Source organism: Protomyctophum parallelum, assembly GCF_964188405.1.
Source record: "Protomyctophum parallelum genome assembly, chromosome: 22".
In the NCBI taxonomy this organism is placed as follows: domain Eukaryota; kingdom Metazoa; phylum Chordata; class Actinopteri; order Myctophiformes; family Myctophidae; genus Protomyctophum; species Protomyctophum parallelum.
In genome coordinates this window covers 23,443,056-23,462,767 of record NC_139714.1, presented here as the reverse complement: position 1 = coordinate 23,462,767, position 19,712 = coordinate 23,443,056, and the positions used below count along the sequence as shown (strand labels likewise).

Sequence of the window (19,712 nt, the reverse complement as noted above, 5' to 3'; positions counted from 1 at the left end):
CCGCAGCTTGGAGCAATTACGAGTACACAGAGGAGAATTTGTGAAAGATGCGTCGTCAGTGAGGAGTCGGTCTCACGTTCGTCTCCAGACGAATAACACAAACCGCAGCGCATATCAGCGACGCCGACGACATGGGGGAATAAATGGAACGTTCTGAGCCGGGGCCTTGATTTGTAGCTATCGGTATATGGGAACAAGAGACAGAAAGAGCAAGGGGAGTGAATATAATGCAGTTCGGCTGCTCCGTCTAGTAGTCCCCGTGGGTAATGAGAGCCTGAAACCTACTACACACAAATAATATCCTCCAAATTTATGTCCAAGAGCTGGTGAAGGGTGCATGGAAAATATAACTCTCACCGTTCTCCCGTAGCCCCTCAGTGGGGAGAGGACAAGGGAGAGTTTATAGGAGGAAACAGCTGCTGGAGCAAGGGGGTGGGGGGTTGGTGTTTTGCTCCCTTATACCGTATGACAGTTCAGCCAGAACCACAAAAGACGAGTGCGACAGACCCCTGGCCCCGATTCACCGTCTTTGTTTAAACAATGACTGGGTGGCTGCCAGGACTTCAGGATCATCATGCAGATCAAAGCAAAAAAGGTATAGCAGCCATTGCAACGTCCCAACGTTCTGGGAAATATTCAGAGGTTTCCTATGTGAGGAGATGTGTGTGTGCACGTGCGTGCGTGTATGCTTGGGCGGAGCCGGGAACCCCTTTTGGTGTTTTAACTACCACCGAGTGGCGCGCTATGAGCTTGTAGGTCTGCTATTTTTAGAAAAATCTTGAAAATGTGGCACAAATCTTTGAATATAATATTCTTTCAGAAGACTTTTTTATTTAATTTCGACGTCAGTCCTAAATGGGTTAAAATGTGTGTCTACCTCGACCTCCTTGTGATCTCTCGCCACGGTGCAGAGCTTCAGCTTCAGACTGGACACCTCCGTCATCAGTTCCAGTTTCTGAGTTTCCAGTGTGGTCCTGTTCAACAGCTCCTGTGAAACCACAGACACGGCACACTCGGTCAAGTCGCACAGTGGCAGTGGTGGAAAGTAACTAAAGTGCATTTACTCAAGTACTTTACTCAATACAATGTTGAGGTATTTTTTTACTTTACTGGAGTATTACCAATTTACAGTACTTTTACTCAGATACAATACAATAATTTGAAAACTTTAGTTACTAAGTTACTTTGTAGATTTTGATCTGATTGTTACTTTGTTAGAAATAGCCTATCTTCACTCTCAATGCATCGCAGTGAGCTTGTAGATCTGCCATTTTCAAAAGAAATGGGACATTCTGCATGAGAACATTCTGGACTTTTACTTTTGGTACTTTAACCCATTTTGGGTCGGAACCCCTTTTGGTATTAGCATTATGTTATGATTTAGCTATTGAAAAATAGCAGATCTACAAGCTCATAGCTATTTTTGAAAAATCGAAGAACCGACATAGAAACATAGCCTTTTCAGAAAACTGTCATTTTCAAACAGACATTTTTAGAATCTGATCTCAGGTCAAAATGGTCAAAAGTACATTTTGAAGCCAATACTTTGTACGTTTACTCAAGTACATTTTGAATTCCGAAACTTTTACTTGTAACAGAGTATATCTACACTGCACTGCAGAGGAAGTGCTTTTCCCACCACCGGCGATATCCTGCTGAGGGGGGCCTCACCTGCTGGAGCAGATCCTCAGTGACGCTCAACTTCTCCCGGTGTTCCTCCAGGCACATGTCCAAGTCCCGGATCTTTTCCCCTTGCACCTCCACCTGGTCGGTTAGAACACTTACCTGGAACATAGTAAGGCTTCGTTCATATTTTGTCACCCAAAACCAAAAAAGGGTATTTTTCTTTCAGTCGAAAGTCCATAGTTTTGAAATGAACTACATGGCGACACAGTATAAATTAGCCATGAGACATGGTCATTAATAGATTTACCCGCACCAGAAAAATCACTGGAGTTTCAAGCAAGCATAGGTCTGTCACAATTATTACATAATTGCTCAATCGCAAACATTTAGCTAAATTGTCATAATCGTTTTTATGTTCAAACATTTTCCCTAAATCGCAGAAATAGCAGATCTACGAGATTACAACAAGTCACATTGTAGATCAGCTATTTCCGCTATTTTCAATTTAATTTTAGCTAACTGTTTTGTCATGTTTTATTTATAATTCAGTTTTTAAAGGCCATCAGTCTCTTTGACTTTATTCTTACTAATTTTTACTAATCGGTATCAGTATCGGCCATGACAAAAAAAAAAAACATATCGGTCGATCCCTATATTGATATGTTCCAGTGTTCAATGGCAAAAACACAATTAAATATTTGTGTGACAATGAATCGTCAACCTAAATGCGACAGCCCTGAGTAAGCGCAGTACAGTGCCATCTACATGAACACCAATTTACACTTAATTGCTGTAAGGTACTTAACGTGTGAGGTAGGGCCGCTCACTCACAAAGTCACAAACACACCTGGAGAACGAGACACTCCTTGTCACTTTCGAGCCGGGAGAGACGGTCCAGATAGACCGCTTCAGTGCTCACTCCATGTCCATTTGTCTGAAATGACAACCAAGAATGGCCTCGTCAGAAGGCTTAGCTGCATCTCAACGTTTTGCCACGGCATTTGCACATACAGTACCTGCCCTGATGATGTCAGCAGCTGTAACCGACTGGAAGCATAAGACATTCTAAAGGGCAGCGGTGGCCGAACGGTTTGCGGAGCGGTCTTGATATCGGAAGGTCGCTAGTTCGTATCCCCGGACCGGCACGTTAAAATTACCACCGCTGAAGTGCCCTTGAACAAGGCATTGAACCCCTACCATGAAATGTTCTATGAGCAGGGCCTGGCTGTAAACAAGTTCTTGAGCTTAGTCCAGTTACCCTGGGTAAACATAGTAACATTCTTTCTTTCTTTCTACTGAATGTCGCTTTGGATTAGAAATAGATCTGGCAGTTCAAGCGAGAGGAGAGGAGAGGAGAGCTCTTGACTGTACTGTTGAGACGCTGGTCTGGCTATACACACTAGTATAGTCCAAGTCTGAAGTGTCATCATAGCCCACTCTTACTCAACCATCCATCCATCCATCCATCCATCTTCTACCACTTATTAGGGCATTCACTTCTAGTAATTTTTACTAGTTGACTAGTTTACTAGTTGTTTAACTACCTTTTTTGTATCAATATTTGTTTAAAAAACTGTGTACATTGGTGACTATAACAAAAAAAAAAAACTTTTTTTTCTTATCAACTAGTCAACTAGTACCAACAAGGTCAACTAGTGGATTTACAAGTTGACTAGTTGAATAGTTTCTTAATGCCCTACCACTTATCCGTAGTCGGGTCGCGGAGGCAACAGCTCCACTAGAGAGCTCCAGACTTGCTTCTCCACATTAGTAACTTAATTCTGGGGGATCCCGAGGGGTTCCCAGACCATTTTGGAGATATAATCGCTCCATCTGATCATTGGTCTGCCCGGGATCACCTCTTCGTCCAGTGGGACATGCATCAAGGACCTCCCTATAGGGAGACTGCTCGAGAGGCATCCTTACCCGATGCCCGAACCACCTAAGCTGGCTCCTTTCCAAGCGAACAGTCGGCTCTACTCAGAGTCTCTCTCTCACGTGACTGAGCTTCTCACTCTAAGGGAGATGCCAGCCACCCGTCTGAGAAAACTGGTGGACTAACCCACCCCCACTGTGGAAACAAGCCCCTGGAACTTCTTTGTTTTATCCTTTTAGAATGTTTAGACTGTAGTACTCAATCAATCAATGCTCGACAATTAAACCATATGGTCGTCGTCCCCCCCCCCCCCCCCCCCCCCCCGAGTACGGAGTAAGTGAAAGCAGCAGTATGGAGAAGTATGTGGAGGGTCAATAGTACTCTCACATGTAATCGATTTGGCATTTGAATCAAAAGCAAACTCCTCTCTCACATTTCACACATGGAACACGAGGGCCGCGCGAGTGAGGGCGGCAAGAAAAACACAGACCGAGTCAACTTTTGCTCCGAGGATGGAAACAGTCTTTCCAGCAGCAGGGCTCCTACAGAAAGTCCCATCGCTCATATTGCACGTCATAACAATGCTCTTACAATAAACACAGTGGAGGTATCAGTAACCGGGGTCAGTATAGTACGAGATGAGGCAAAGCAGATCACGTCGGCCCAAGTGGGTCTCAAAGCAAAAAGGACAATAGGATGATGTGGGGGGAGGGGCTCTATAATAACAGAGAAACATTTTGACTACACAGCAAAAAAATAAACAACCCCCCCACCCCAAAAAAAACTAAAAATGTCCTTTTCATTACACTCTCAGAATGACATCTTTAAATATCCGGAGCTAACGTGACTGAATCAACAAACCATTTCATAGGTCAACAATATCGTCGACACATTCTTATTGTAGGGTGGCCATAAGGTCAACAATATCGACCATAGCCGAGTGGTTGGTTGGTTAGTGAGCCTCGCCTGGGGAGCCAGAGGCCCTGGTTGTCCCATATTTGTTTCCAGGCCATGTCAGCAATGTGTCCATGCGTGTCCCTGAGCAATACTCTAAACCTGCGAATTCCCCCCGAGCACCGTAGAATCCAATGGCTCCTAGTTGTTATCCACGTTTTTCCCCGCCAAGGCACTGGGGCTCCTTATGTGTGTGCTTTGCTTCCTTCGGGCCGTGTTGCCATGTCTTCTTATTATAAACAACCTTTTTATTGCAAATAAATTGTTGGTAGTTGCTGGTTGATGTTCTTTTGGGCTTGATTATAAAGTGTATAGTAGTTGCTTAATTGGGCTTGCTTCCACATTTCTTCACATCAAGGAAGTAATGTCCACAGACATCCATCTGAACATATTTTGTGCCTTTTTTTATGTTTTAAAAATATTAAAAATATTTCTATTTATTCTCAATGTGTTTTTAAATAACGGATGTACAACCTCACAATGTGTCGCTGTGAGCTTGTGGATCAGCTCATTTTCATGTTTGCTTGTTTTCATAGACCTGGCCACTTGTTTCTCTTGCGAAACTGACAACAGCAAGAGAAAGAGGAACTCATGCACACACAAACGCAATGCACTATGGGCTGTAAGAAAAAGGTAAATAGGATGGGTAAATGCATAAGAAAAAGGTAAATAGGATGGGTAAATGCATAAGAAAAAGGTAAATAGGATGGGTAAATGCAGAGGACGAATTTCACCTACATTCTATTGCACCTCAACACCACACACACACACACACACACACACACACACACACACACACACACACACACACACACACACACACACACACACACACAGTACAATAGTGCACTTCTCAGAGAGTTACTCCTCTCTTACCATTCCTCCCTGCAGCCACTCTGCCAGGCCCTCGGCGGTGGAGTCAGGGATCTGACAGCGCAGGTTGTCTCTCTCCTCGCCGTCCATCAGCTCCAGAGCGGCCCGCAGGTCCTCCAGAAGGTGCAGCGCCCGCAGGCTGCCCAGGAACGGGGAGGTGGGGGACTGGCAGTCAAACAGCCCGTTGGAGTAGTCCATGGCCTTGGAGCCTGAGGGCATTTAGAATAATGATTGAATTGAACATTCTTTATAGCGCTTTTTCTAAGTGGCTCAGAGCGCTTTACAATGGCTCATTCACATTGGGAGGTGAAGTGGCGAACGGTCGACGCCAGCGTCCTCACTTCCCCCATTCACACGCCAATGGTGGCGAGCTCGCACCGACCGACTCATTGGAGGCAATGTAGGGTTTAGTGTCTTGCCCAAGGACACTTCGACATGTGGACAGGCTCAATGTTTTTAGCTTTGATAACTTTAAAATGTTCAAACAGGTCGGGTCATATACAAGACCCTACATGGTCTGTGCCCGCCCCCCCCTGAGTGAATTCATTAAACGAAAACCCGATAGGGGAATCAGTACCAGAGAAACAACTCGAGGAGACTGCGAAGTGCCGCACCGGCAAACAACATTCGGCCAAAATGTCCTCTCAGTACAGGGTTGTGTAGCATGGAATGGCCTTCCTCTGCGCATAAGGGACTGTGCTACATTTCCCTCTTTTAAATACAATCTGAAAAAATGGTTGCTTGAAAACCAAAGCTGCAACCATTTATGATTATTTTAGGTGTATTTCTTTTTTATGCTGTGTTCCCTATGTAATGTCATGTAAATGTATTCCACTGTTTGACTGTCTGTTTTTCCGTTTTGTGTTACCTGTGAGGACTGCGGATGAAAATTAGCAACTGTGCTATATCCGGTGTATTTACGTCCATGTGACGTCCATTAATATGCATTGTCCTGTCCAAATAAACATATAAAGTAAAGTAAAGGAGGAGCCGGGATTCGAACCACCGGCGCCGATCCACGGTTCATTGGAAGAGATGCCGTGTGCGCGTATGTGGAACAGATATTGATAATTTGATAATATTTGGAATTAAATCAACATCACTTCATAATTTTCAGTCTGCCCTATACTGTATCTTAGAGGGAAATATTTGCATATTTACATACCGAAATATGACATAAGATTCAAACAAGTAAAGTGTAATTTAGTGGTGCAGTGGATGAAAGTTATTTGAAGGGGTGCCCCGTGTCAAAAGACTTTTGAGAATCAATGATTTAACAGTGGTTCTCAACCAGTGGTCCAGGGATTCCAGGTGGTCCCCAGCTAAGTGACAGAGAGTTGGTAACCAAATGGACCCTTAAGTATGCACACACTGTCGTGCTTGCTTGCTTGCACACACACACACACACATGAGGGGCAGACGTTTTCGCAAGTACAAAACAAATATAGTGATAATCAAAAGTTTCCCAATCTCTCTGAACCAGCTTAGGAAGTGAATACAAGCGCTTATTTAGTGAACTGGTGTGCATGGCCGTAACCCACTGTGTAGCCGTCTAGAATCTCCTAGGCATCAGCTGTCTGACAGCTTTTTAAATGTCAGGCCTCATATGAAAATGTCCAACAATAATGAAAAGAGAGCTAAGGAAATGTAATCTAAGTGTTGCAAGGAGAGTGCATGGAGAAGTCGGACATAATGGGAGGGGGCGTCATGTGATCAGGAGGACGTCATGTGATCGGCCATCTCTTTCCCATTGGAAAGGTCAACTCTATAATTACACACATCAGCGGAAAAGTGGGGACAATCAAGACAAATGGCCTGTTCGGCTCATCTGCAAAGCATGGCGTCTGACCCAAAGCGTTTTGTGTGTGTGTGTGTTATATTTCAAAATCCTTATACAGAGAGCTTGAATAATCATTAGTTTGCTACACTGCTGGGACAATGGAAAACTCACTATTTCTCATGGCAGAGGAATGCTCTCTGAGCACGTCAGCAACCTTTGAGCACAAGTATTATTCCATAATGCTGCGGTACTGTGCATCTTCAAGACTCAGAGAACTGCATTAACTACTTAGGCGCAAAAAAAAATAGCGCAAATAGACTATCTACACAGGCTCACAACGCCTACCCATTGTGAGCCTGCCTTGGATTTTTTTGTTCACAAATCTTTTTTAAGTCTGATAAACAAATTATCAAAATTGGGACGCCAGATTGAAAGTGGTGAAGCTGTGTGAACTAAGGACAAATTGTTGATACTTCTCATTGGCTCCTTCTAATGCAATGCTTTCCAGATGTGACTCGCTCAACCCCATATATGGTATGCCGTGTCCACTTAAATAATGCTATAGGCTGGATGTGATGCCAAAGCAAGCGTGTACTATTACAGTTACCTGCGATGATGCCGTCCATTTGTTCCAAAGCAGCTGCCAACATTTCGCTGGCATCAGACATCATCTTCTCAACGGATCTGAAAGAATACAAAAAATAATGTAGTTTAGCGAACAGCAGGGGAGGAGAGGGAAAGCAGAAGACCACGATCTCCTTGACCAATTCTAGAGACGAACGGAATGACAAACAATCTTTTTTTCCCAGTTTTGTAACCCAGTTTTCTTTTCACCCAGTGCCAATTATCTAATGTAATCTGGGGCGCTACACTTCCTCTGCCAACCTGGGGGGGCAGCGGACTGACCTCATGCCTCCTTCTATGCATGAGGAGTCCAAGCTGCTTCTTTTCACCTGACAGAGGGGAATTTCCCTGGCCGGACGTAGCGCGTGGAAGGGACACGTTTTTCCGACCAGTTCCTTTCCCTCCATCAGGCTGGCCAGGGGGAGGTAGTTTTAGAGACCAGGATTACGGCATGTTTTTCTGAGGGTATCTACCCTAGGGGACACGGGGAGAACATGCAAACTCCACACAGAAAGGCCCTATCGCCAACCCCCGCCTCGGGTATGGGCACTGATGACGCGGAGGAGGGAACACGCCGCCAGTGCCCACAGCGTCCCCAGCGGGAATCGAACCCAGGACCTTCTAGCACTACCAACTGTGCCACCGTGCCCCCTGGAATGACAAACAATCCTTGAGGGTTCAATGAGAATATACATAGACTTGAGCATATATAAAATCTAAATGTAAGTAAAACTCTGTGCGTGGCTGCGTTTACATGGACATATATATTCCACTTGTATTCAGAATGACTGCTCATTCAGAATAAAAATGTACAATTTAGGCATTTAGCAGACGCTCTTAGGACTGATTCATACTCCTATTTTACCGCTGTTTCGGCGCTGTAGTGCCGAAATGATTTCGGCTCGTCAGATATTTTCATTAGCACCGAAGAGCCGACTTTAGGACGGTACCCCCCCCCCCCCCCCCCCCCCCCCCCCCCCCCGGACCTCAAATTACGTCACATTGTAGGCTCTACAGAGCCGAACCGACTTTTATTCGGCTCTAAAATAGGAGTATGAATCGGCCCTTAGTCTTAATCCAGAGCGATTTACAATAACACCCCAATCGCCCAGGACAAAGTTCACCGTCCTTTCTATTAGTTTTATCCAAAAGACGAAGTTTATTGATATGAAAACCGATCGCATCACTCCACAGCCTAGGAGCGCCTGTTGCGCAATCCTCGATGTTGCACAACAGTGGGACGTCATCGAAAATGTCCCCTGTTCCCAGGACAACGAAAATCTTAAAACGTTAATAACTCGCGATCTAAATCATCCCGTCCAATTCTAAGAAAAGATCCTGTGTTAGACGGGCCCCCGCTGTCCAGTCGCTAGTCGCGTTAGATTGAATCATGCATTCCGTTGTCTGTCGGTAAAAGTGCTCCGTTGCTATAAATCGATTGGGCGCTATGATTTAATGGATTAAATAACCCCGGGCAATCGTGTGTGAACCAAGAACAAAAAAGCATGGCAATCGTGTGTGAAGCAAGAACAAAAAAGCATGGCAATCAATCATATACATAACATACAAAGTAGTTATCATGAATCATACGTAAGCTAAGAATGTAATAGTGGAATATCTATATAATGAAACTATGCATATATATACACTATATAGAGCTATGTTTACATAAAGATGCTATATGTCTACATAAAATGCTATCTAAAATACATAAGTTGAGCGTTTATAGAGCGCCGAAATCCCGACGTCACTCACTCATCCCCTGGATGCCCCTGGTTCACGGAAGTAATTTCTCTATGGAGATATTGACGTCAGTCTTCGGTGCTCTATTGTCCATTGTAAGGTAAGACATTGCAACTCCATGCTGTGCATAATCAGCTGTAATTAAAATCCACGGCAAGCACAAGTAATACAATTTACTTTGCTCCATCTGTTTCATTATAAGAAGGCTTTGATCAAAAGGTTTTGCGGGGTCCACAAAACAGCATGATACCCGGCTTTTAGTCGTAAGACGTTTTTAAATGCCGCTCCGCTCCTCAAACCTAAAGCCCTCGACTCAACAACCCAAAGAGTAAACAACATCATCAGCCCCATCTCAGGCTTCTAATAAAATGTCTACCAAAGGCCGCAGAAGCTTTATTGACGACGTTATTAAGTCATGGCCCATTACCGGGCTATTCCTAGAGGAAATCTAGGTCAGTACTTCACAATTTACAATCGTCTTCCTTCAGCTTACTTTCGTTGATTCTGATTTCATAAACATTTGGCCACGCACCCCATTCTATTTAGTTTGTTTTTAATCCAGGACAGCAGTCTACACTGTAACATTCTCACTGAGTGTTTATTTAACTCAGAGAGCGAAAAGAGAGCAAAATAAATAAATGTATTTTGTACATTTACAGTTACAGGCCTGTAAGGGTCAATTTGGACCCCTTGTGGTCTCACCCCAATCCCGACATTGGAAAAACTGGCTCACTTTACAGTCCTGTATAAATAAGTAATACGTATACAATAAGCTGTTCAAAGGAGATGATGATAATTGTGTTTTGCTAATTACAAGTTCATATTTATTTTTCTTCCAGTCAAAGACACCGGTCATTTGAGAGAGGTTGCCTAATTTCTAAAACTGCAGCTCCAGCCCCCAGGGCTTACTTCCGGAGGGGCCACGCGGTCACTCAAAGGGTGGTGGAGGGTGGGCTCCCATCTGTAATAATGGCACTATTCTCCCAGGGGTCTCGGGACTTGTAGCACTGGCATGCTTGGAATCTCAAAACTTCCAGAACAAACCTGAACAGCGGCAGATATAATCACGTGCTCTCTCATTTAGGCATACCTAAATTGACCACACATTACCTCAAAATAAGATCCGGTATGAGAGAGATAGATTGATTATCTATACATACATACATACATACACATATATAATATATAATATATATATATTTTTTTTTTTAAGGTCTTGCTTGGTCTACAGGAGAAAAAAAATCAATAAATAAAATCTGTTAGTGGCCATTAGACACTAGTAACAACAAACACACACACTCTAATTGTCCATAGATTCAGGTCTCATGGTATGTGGGGCAGGGACTGGGACTTGGATGAAATGCGTATGTTTTTAGTGCACTGAAACAAATTCCAATCAACTCTGTTGACATGGCAATAAAGTCATGAATCTTGAATCTTGTATTCTGGGGGAGAACGTTTGCCGAAAATAGCCAATCCTCAAGCTCACAGCGCATCGCAACGCAGCGCATTGTAAGCTTGTAGATCGCCCAGAGAGAGCAGGCCCAAGTACAACACCGACCCTGATCAACTAAGTGTTGGTTTACCAGAGGGTTTGACTCAGCGAGTATACAAATGGACTCCCCCTCTGGGCCAGCGTTACATGCCAAAAAGTCAAAATGATCCCCCCCCCCTCCATCTCAGTGGGAGGGGGGTCTCTTGACAACACAAGGGGCTTTGAGTGCCCAGTTGCCCCGTTTCAATTGTAGACACAGAGTAACACTGGATCAGGTTTCCACCAAAACACAGTCACACTTTACATTTCCATGTAATTGGCACTACCCCATAAACCTGTCATTTATTGGAACCAACCAAGAATTGCATCCAAAGTTATGCATCAGCACATGAAACAATCCCTCCGTTATGGGGCTCACTACTCCACGGCACTAAAATGGAAATCATGCCCTTTTAAAAAAAAATAACACAAAAACGATTGTTCAATGAACATTCCAGAAATTAGCCTATCTATGACGCTTGAACGTAAGACACTTTGCTCCCTTTAGCAGCTGGCACAAAGATTTAGGGTGGAGCAGGGCCACAGGGATATTACTACCGGTAATACATTTTCTTTCAGAAGGTATTTCCGTAGTATGACAGCAAGCGATCGTTCACTTACACACCAGGGTAGTAGGAGATGTATTTGGTCAGCTGCCCGTCTCAGACTGTGGGAGAAACCCAAATCTTGGCTACTCCATAAAAGCAACAGATTTTCTTTTAAAGAACGTAAACATTCAACCTCTTCCCATGTGAATACTACTATTAGACTAGTATTAGTCACTACCACTACTTTAAAATGATCAGTAGTGTCGTCCATGCCATGGGCCATCGACTCGCGACCCCAACTTAACCCCGGAGGTAATTTCATGCACATACTGTAAGCATGCACATTTGGTGTGCATTTGTCCGCACATGCAATGTATGAAGCCTAGGGCTATGTAGGGGTTTTGTAACATTTTTTACATTTTTGTAATAATAATATGCTTTATGTCTTCTTCACAAGACTGTTCAACACTGACAAAGAAAACCCCACAAACCCATATAGTACACACAGAAAAACATATCACCAAGACAATACTGTCTTCTGTGTACTGTAGTACACAGAAGACCATTCTCTCAGCCTCGCGGAATTGTTTATGCCGCGATAGCGATAACCCGAGGGCTCCTACTAAAACGGGCTTTTTTTTCCCTCCAGATTTGTTACAGGGATGATAATTCCAGCAGATCATAATGCGTAAAATTAGGGATGCAACCAATATTCGGCCACCGAAACTATTCGGCCGAATAGTGCCAAAAAAATGCATATTCTGTATTTGGTTTAGTTGATTTCAGAGCCTAAACCTGAATAGTCAAAGAAACCGGGGTTACCTTTTGTAACCTACTGTTTTGTAGTGATGACATGATCAAAATGCAAATCATGTATTTTGCCATTTATGTAGTTCTACAACAAAGGCACAACCATGACAGCATTGGTAAAGAAAAATAAAAGAAAAAAAGGATATAATAATATGAATCATATTAGGGCTATTATTCAGTATTCGGTTTCGGTCAAGAATTTCCCATTCGGTGCATCCCTACGTAAAATTATAATTTTTGAGTGCCACCTATGTGACTATGAGTAGCAGTAGGGGCAAAAGTTGCGCCGTTGTGCCAGAAACAGAGAGAGATAATGCCTGCTAATGAGAGAGGGGGGAGGGGGGGGGGGGGAGAGGGGAGTTGCACCACTCAGTTCACACGGGTGTGATTTTTTCATTGCGTGTTGCCCGTCTTTGTTTACTATGACTTGTCCCCTTGGCCCATCCTATCATGTGATTACATTTTTTTATTTCTATTTATTTGACCTGTGTTTATACAGGTGAGTCCCATTGAGATACAAAGTATCTTTCGTGAGGGAGACCTGGCCTGGGTAGCAGTGCTACAAAGTTACATTAAGCTGTGGAGGATAATAAGTCTCATGTGAGTTTTCGGCTTTCATAAAATGAAATCTTAATAGTCATCATGTGATCGGGAATTTGTTGAAAATTCAATTTGCTATGTGCCATATTGTTCTCTTCAAATAAGACTAACTAATGAAATCAGAGGGGCAATAAAATGATGACAACACAGGAATGTTATTCTTGTTGTCTCCACCAGGCCGAAGGCATGGGGAGAGAGTATTTTTTTGCACTCAGTCGGTCCGTGTGTGTGTGTCCGTCCGCCCGCACGTGCGTGTGTGCACCAGCTAATCTCCGGCACCGTTGGCCCGATCCATGCCAAATTTTGCACACACTCCCTAGATGCCAACGATGAACCTCTGCCCCAAATTTTCCTGAACGGCCTGTTATAGCGCCACCAGGAGACCGACTTTTGTAAAACACATTTTTTGCCATTACTCCTCCAGATTGTGTCCAAAAATCGCGCAAATCGTTACAGTCACTATCTCTATAGTCATTTGTTCAAGAAGGATCTGTCCGATATTTCATATTTCATCCTGATTGGCTAACATTGGCTTTCAAGTTTGCAGGACTGGCCTCGTTTTGAACAAAAAGCCTCAAATCATGAATGCAGCATGCAATTTACGTGAAATCTTTCACACACTTTCCTACTAGGCTGAGGAATATATCGCACCCTTTTCACATTGGCCTGTTATAGCGCCACCAACAGGTGGATTTTTGCAAAACATTATTTTTGAACAAAATGCCTCAAATCATCCAATTGCCATTTAAGGCATAAGAACAAATGGCACCCTTTTCACATTGGCCTATTATAGCTCCACCAGGAGGCCACAACCTGACCTGCCATGGTGGACACCTGTGCCTCGAGGAGCACTTTTTATAGTTCTCTTTCAGACTCACAAAACCTTGTTCAAGTAGACTAAAGACATTCCCCACTTAATTTCCCATCAATTGCAGACTTAACATATCCTCCAGGGACAGATTTCTGACCACCGTTTGCATTGAAAAGCCTATAGAATACTGAGCACTGTCTGCAGTGACAATACCAGTTAGTGTAGGCTAGAGCTGGGCGATACAACTTCAAAATCAATATCACGATTATTTTCAAACTTTTATGAACAATGAATGAACTATTATTGTACACACTTTTTAGACTGCCATCATAGTTCTCAGACAAGTAGTGTGCTGTAATACAATTTACAGGTCAGTGTTTCAGAGATTAAAATAGGGTGCATTTTGTATCCCAAAATGCAGTTTATCGTTAATGGACGGAATAAAACAAGGACTCTGCAAGTCTGCATCCATGGAATGCACTACTGTACATGTACAGTAAAATAATACACACACTAGCTTTAGTAATAATCATTTCTTCTTCTGTTTTATACATGAATATAACCACATTATAACCATATAAAATGAAATGAGAGTTAAATGCTGCAATTTGTAAAGATGACAAAAATATGACTCTTAACGTTGCTGAAGTGGGACTCATCAAAATGTCCCTGGGACTCATCTAAAAGACCATCCCTGCATCCCAGGACTACATTGAAAACCTATTTACATCACTGAGTTTCCCCTAGATGCATTATTGTGTTGCGGGCCACCACACAATCATGACCAGCCAACACAGTATGAGTTTTAGTAGGCACCCGCCAATTGGCCCAAAAGAAAGGCAAATTACCGCAAAAGACTGCAATAGAAAAATGTACACGTGCGTGAGCACGGGTCTGACGCATGCACACGTGCGTGAAAGCGCACCATCAGCCTCTGGCTAGGGGAAACACTGCAGGTGTGGTAAAAATAGTAGATCTACGCAGTCGCATTGCGAGCTTGTTAACGGTTCTCTAGTTCACGCGCCACCATTGTACAACAAAGTATAATATACAGTAGGGCTTAAGTGGATAATCAGACTACCGGTAATTTAGTTAGTTCATATTGATTCATTGCTATAATAAGAAATAGAAAGAAATATATATATATATATATATATATATAAAAAACGCTTGTTCGATTGACTGATATGATAATTCCACACCGACATTAGGTCAGTGAGAGGTTCTAAATGTTGGGTTCTAACTTTCGATACATTTCCGGTTAACTGCCCAGCCCTGTAGACTAGTCCTACAGACATTCCTGGGCAGGTTCTCTCTCCCTCACAGACCTCACAGTGGTGCCAGGAACTGGCATCTCCCTGACCCCTGTGACCCTGCTACTCCCATCCGTTCCCTCCCTGCTTCAAGTCCCAAGTACTGGACGCACATTCATCAACCAATCTGACATTCAGATTTAAACATGCCATTCATGTCACTTATTCAGATCTTGCACTTGGTGAGCCGCTCGGAATAATAATAATAATAATAAGGGTGCCTGCTAAAATGCCAACATTTTTATTGTAGATGTGTATGCCACAGGGTCAAAATGTATTCATGCAATTGTGTCGAGTTAAACGGTAATACAAAGCTAGATCGTTTCCCCGCTACAAATTAAATCAAACATTGGGGGAATGCTCGTTTTGGATTTAGAAAATGATGTGTCTTTACCGTCTTTTGTACCGTTCTTGTCCAGTGTTTTAGTGGTTTGATTATCCAGAGATATTAAGGTTATCTTAGGCAAGTAACGCAGAGGGAAATACCATATATAGCCTTGCCGTCACATCAAAACATCAAACAGTGCAGGATGTTACTGAGAATAACACATAATAACCATGGCACATTTATTAAACACTGTTGGCAGAATACATATTTTCATACAGGGCAGGCCAATTATATGAGAAAGAGAAACCGCCCCTTTGGCCCGAAAATAACACATTTTAAGGCTAACATGGTTAGTGTCATGTGACAGAGTATAACTTGGGCTGTAAGCTTCACTTCTGCAGTGAGTTGGCCCAGGGTTGAAGTTTTCCTTGACCTCTAGCTGATGTAGAGGTATGGAGGGGGGTGGGACACTCACTCGAAAAGAAAATAGGCCTGTGTTGTCTGACACACACACACACACACACACACACACACACACACACACAGTCCAGCTGTGGTACAGATGTGGCTGGCAAAGTGCACTGGCCGACACACTTGTCTCTCATTCAAGAGATATTGTAGGGAGACAATACAGACTATAGAACATCATGATACTCGTTACGCAAAATCACACTCATGGGAAGTGATGGTGCCTTTTATCATGTATGATGATGAGGTCACACACAAAGGCAAAAATAAAACGTCCATAGACTTGGCTGCCATATGACGTCACGGGAGGCACACACAAAGCCAGGCACCCCGCAAAAATATACTGTAGGTTCACTAGGTAGTAACTAATACATAAATTAGAACAATAATTAGCCCATGGAACAAAAGTTGAACACAGCAGGGGTGAGGACTGGGGCCAATGAGACTTTTGCAAATCAATCCCATCTGGAAACCAACCAACCTCTCACACGAGATGCTTTTGTTTACACTTGCCCCCCCCCCCCCCCTGAAGGATGGCCAAGATGACGTTTGGTTCTTGCCTGGAGCCAGGTCAGGCTGCTCTGCTCTGCTTTGAGTGAGACATCAGCCAACTAGACTAAAAACTAGTAGGCCATTTCCCACTGCAGTAGTCGTAGCCCCAGCTGCCCCACTCAGACTCCAAACACAAACAACTCTTTGTTCTTTATAGTCACATGGTAGTAAATGGTTACTGATCCCATAAGGTACTGCCGTTTTTTTTTTTTTTTTTTTCACGTGGCCCCTACAAAATCATGGCCAAAAACACATTAGAGTGAGAGAGCTGTGGGTGGAGGACTTTATGATGAAAAGGGGACTGGAATAATTGAGTAACAGGCACAGCACATCTAGCCAGCAGAAAACGGTCTTCTTTTCAACATCAGCTTTTTCCTTCAGGGGTCGCCACAGCGAATCATCGGTCTCCATCTAACCCTGTCCTCTGCCTCCTCTTCTCTCACACCAACTAACTAATGTCCTCTTTCACTACATCCATACATCTTCTCTTTGGTCTTCCTCTAGGCCTCCTCCCTGGCAGTTACAACCTCAACATCCTTCTACCGATACCGATGCTAGCCATCAGAAAACGGTGAGATCGCAAAAGTGACAATGTGCACATTGCTTGTTTTGCTATCGGGTCCTGAAGAGAGAACCATTCAAGCATGGACTTTCAAAACCAAGAGTCTACCTCCTTATTTGCCACTGTAAAGTTAAGCTACAGTACGGTATATCAGCATATGAGAAATACATTTTCAATACATTTTCAATAGAGCTGAAACAGGCAACCACTTCCCCAGTCAAGAAGATGACCCCTAGCTCTCTTTGTTCTGTCAGGAAGCATTTCCTGGAAGATGCTTGAAAAATGTCTTCCTTTTTAAGTCATTATGTGCCCATTTCCCCCTCACACTGCTTACACTCTGAGTCTGAACGCAATGACTGCAGAAAATGACCAAACATGTCTTTCTTCCTTCCTTTCTTCACAGAAAGGAAAGGATTTTGAGTAAGAAAAAAATCAATCATTTCAGGAACAATGTGTACTACTGATGTTGAAACAAATGTATGCACTCAAATTTGGCATGTCCACTGACCCATCACATCACATTACTCAAACAACATGCAAAAGCACCTCAGCGTCACAATATAAAATACATCATGAGGATGTACAGTATGGAATGTAAACACCCAGCAGACATAGCTCTGATCCATAGCCCTAATGCCTTCGTTAGAGCTATGCTAGTCTTCTCTTCCTGGCTCACAGGAAACGCAGACCAGCCTCTCCTCTGTTGAGGAAATAAAAAGAACGTTTTGCCTACTCACCGATACAAAAAGGTGGCTTGTGTTATTGTTAGAAAGCCTACTTTCCTTAGTGGACGCACTCGGAGCCACACCACCTGACCACACGTATAAAATGCACTTTTTGGGCAGAAATAGATTTCTCTTCACCGGAATAACATTTTTTGTCTATGCGATTTTCTCTTGGCAATATCGGTAGAGGGCGCAGTGGAGTAACTAAAAGTATTTTTTTCCCGGTGAAAATAAAATCCCTTTCTGGCCAAAAGATTTATACATGTGGTGGGGGACTCAAGAGTGTGTCCACTAAGGAAAATAGGCTTTCTAATAACACAAGCCATCTTTGTATTGGTGTGCCTGGGTCTGTCCCTGGCTGTGTTCGAGCACGAAAATAGCGTTATAGCGTTTGTTCACCACCAAGTGTCACTGTCACACAGCCTAACACACAGACACACACAGGCCAGGGAGGAGGGCTTGTACAGTACAGTACAGTAGTACAGTACAGTACCACTCACTTCAGACGGATCTGATTTCATTTCCACAACAGGAGGCGCACACGCGCACACACACACACACACACACACACACACACACACACACACACACACACACACACACACACACACACACACACACACAAAGTCTGCTCAATATAACTTTTGAGTGTGCTGAATTATTGTACAGTGTGTAGGTCAAGTATGCAGCCTGCAGTAGCCTACAAACCGTGCGTCCTATCAATGGACTTTGCCTCTGGCGGCGCTTCTTTGCTCGAAACAAACACCCAAGTGACCCAACAAATAATATTTTGTTTCCAGAGTAAAAACATTTTGAGGGGTTTCTTAGGTTTGAAAATAAATAACTAAATAAAATAAGGTAACATGCACAATTCTTCCTATTGATAATAATACAATAATGTTATTTGCAAGTGCATTCGACTGTGTGCAGTCAGATATTATGGTTTGTTGTACTGAGATTCATTTAATTTCTCGTGTGGAATCTGGAATGCTGCCAGGGCAGACAATGCCTCCGCAGGGAGGGCTTTCCTGACCAACTTTATAGTACAGTTTACCCAAACAAAGCCTGCAGCCGGGGGTATGGTGACAACTGACAATGAAAGAAAGTTGACATAAAGTTGAACGTCTCGGCTTTACAGAAGCATTTCACGCCACCCAGCCTTTAGCTATGCTTTCCCCCCTTCCAAATCGCTCGGTCGGGTGCAATACTTTAAAGGCAATTTACCTAAGCATCATATCATACTGATACATCGTTTGACAATGAACCAACTGAAAACTCTTAATTGTTTTGAAAGACGATGGGAAACATATCTTGGACATTTGAACAAACAGTATGCTGTTAAACTTTCGAAATTGCGCTGCACAATACATTTGTATAAGCTGCAGGATTCGGCAAACTAACGAACCCTGCACGTACTGCGATAACTAAATAAACAGCAGCAGCAGCAGTGCTCAGTTTTCTCACACACAAACTAAAATAAAACTTACAGAAATGACGGTAAACTCACCGTTTTCAAACAAAGAAGGTAAACCAACGGAGCGGACTCGGTCGCAGCCTTTTCCAGCAGTATTCCTCTATTTCCAAAATGTTCACTTGTTTTCCGTGCTGGTTCTTGTTGTAGCTACCTTCATCACACTACACCTTTCCATTGACTTTCATATATTAGTGACTGAACTCACTTTTTCTGTGTTACCTCCTTCTCAAACTTCACTGGAATACTGGGATTGTTCACAGAGTTGCCAGGTTGTGTGTGAGAGAACGCAACCAGGTCTATGAAAACGAAAAGACAGGTGGGCACTAGGTCTAGGACATCTGGGCAGTGGGCAGTCTGGGCACCATATTTTCTGGATTACTGGGCACCTTATTGGACGAGTAATCAGAAAATATGGTGTTGTCCAAGTGCCCACATATCCCTAGTGCACAGTTGTACAAGTGCCCAGTTATCTCTACATCTAGGTGCCCAGTTGTCCAAGTGCCCACATATT

The 19,712-nt window shown here is 43.3% G+C and overlaps 1 protein-coding gene across 3 annotated transcripts in view; it reads right to left on the bottom strand.

Annotated features, from left to right (window-relative positions):
- ppfibp1a (PPFIA binding protein 1a) overlaps positions 1 to 19,427 on the bottom strand; it is a 42,084-nt gene extending 22,657 nt beyond the window's left edge. For all 3 annotated transcript variants that reach the window (XM_083794494.1, XM_083794495.1, XM_083794496.1), the window contains exons 1-6: positions 19,235 to 19,427; positions 7,717 to 7,793; positions 5,333 to 5,538; positions 2,474 to 2,560; positions 1,672 to 1,785; positions 878 to 988 (exon numbers count right to left, since the gene is read on the bottom strand). In XM_083794494.1, the coding sequence (XP_083650620.1) occupies positions 878 to 988; positions 1,672 to 1,785; positions 2,474 to 2,560; positions 5,333 to 5,538; positions 7,717 to 7,780 (582 nt within the window). In that variant the 5' untranslated portion in view covers positions 7,781 to 7,793; positions 19,235 to 19,427. The remainder of the gene's footprint in view (positions 1 to 877; positions 989 to 1,671; positions 1,786 to 2,473; positions 2,561 to 5,332; positions 5,539 to 7,716; positions 7,794 to 19,234) is intronic.
- Between the last annotated feature and the right edge of the window lie 285 nt (positions 19,428 to 19,712).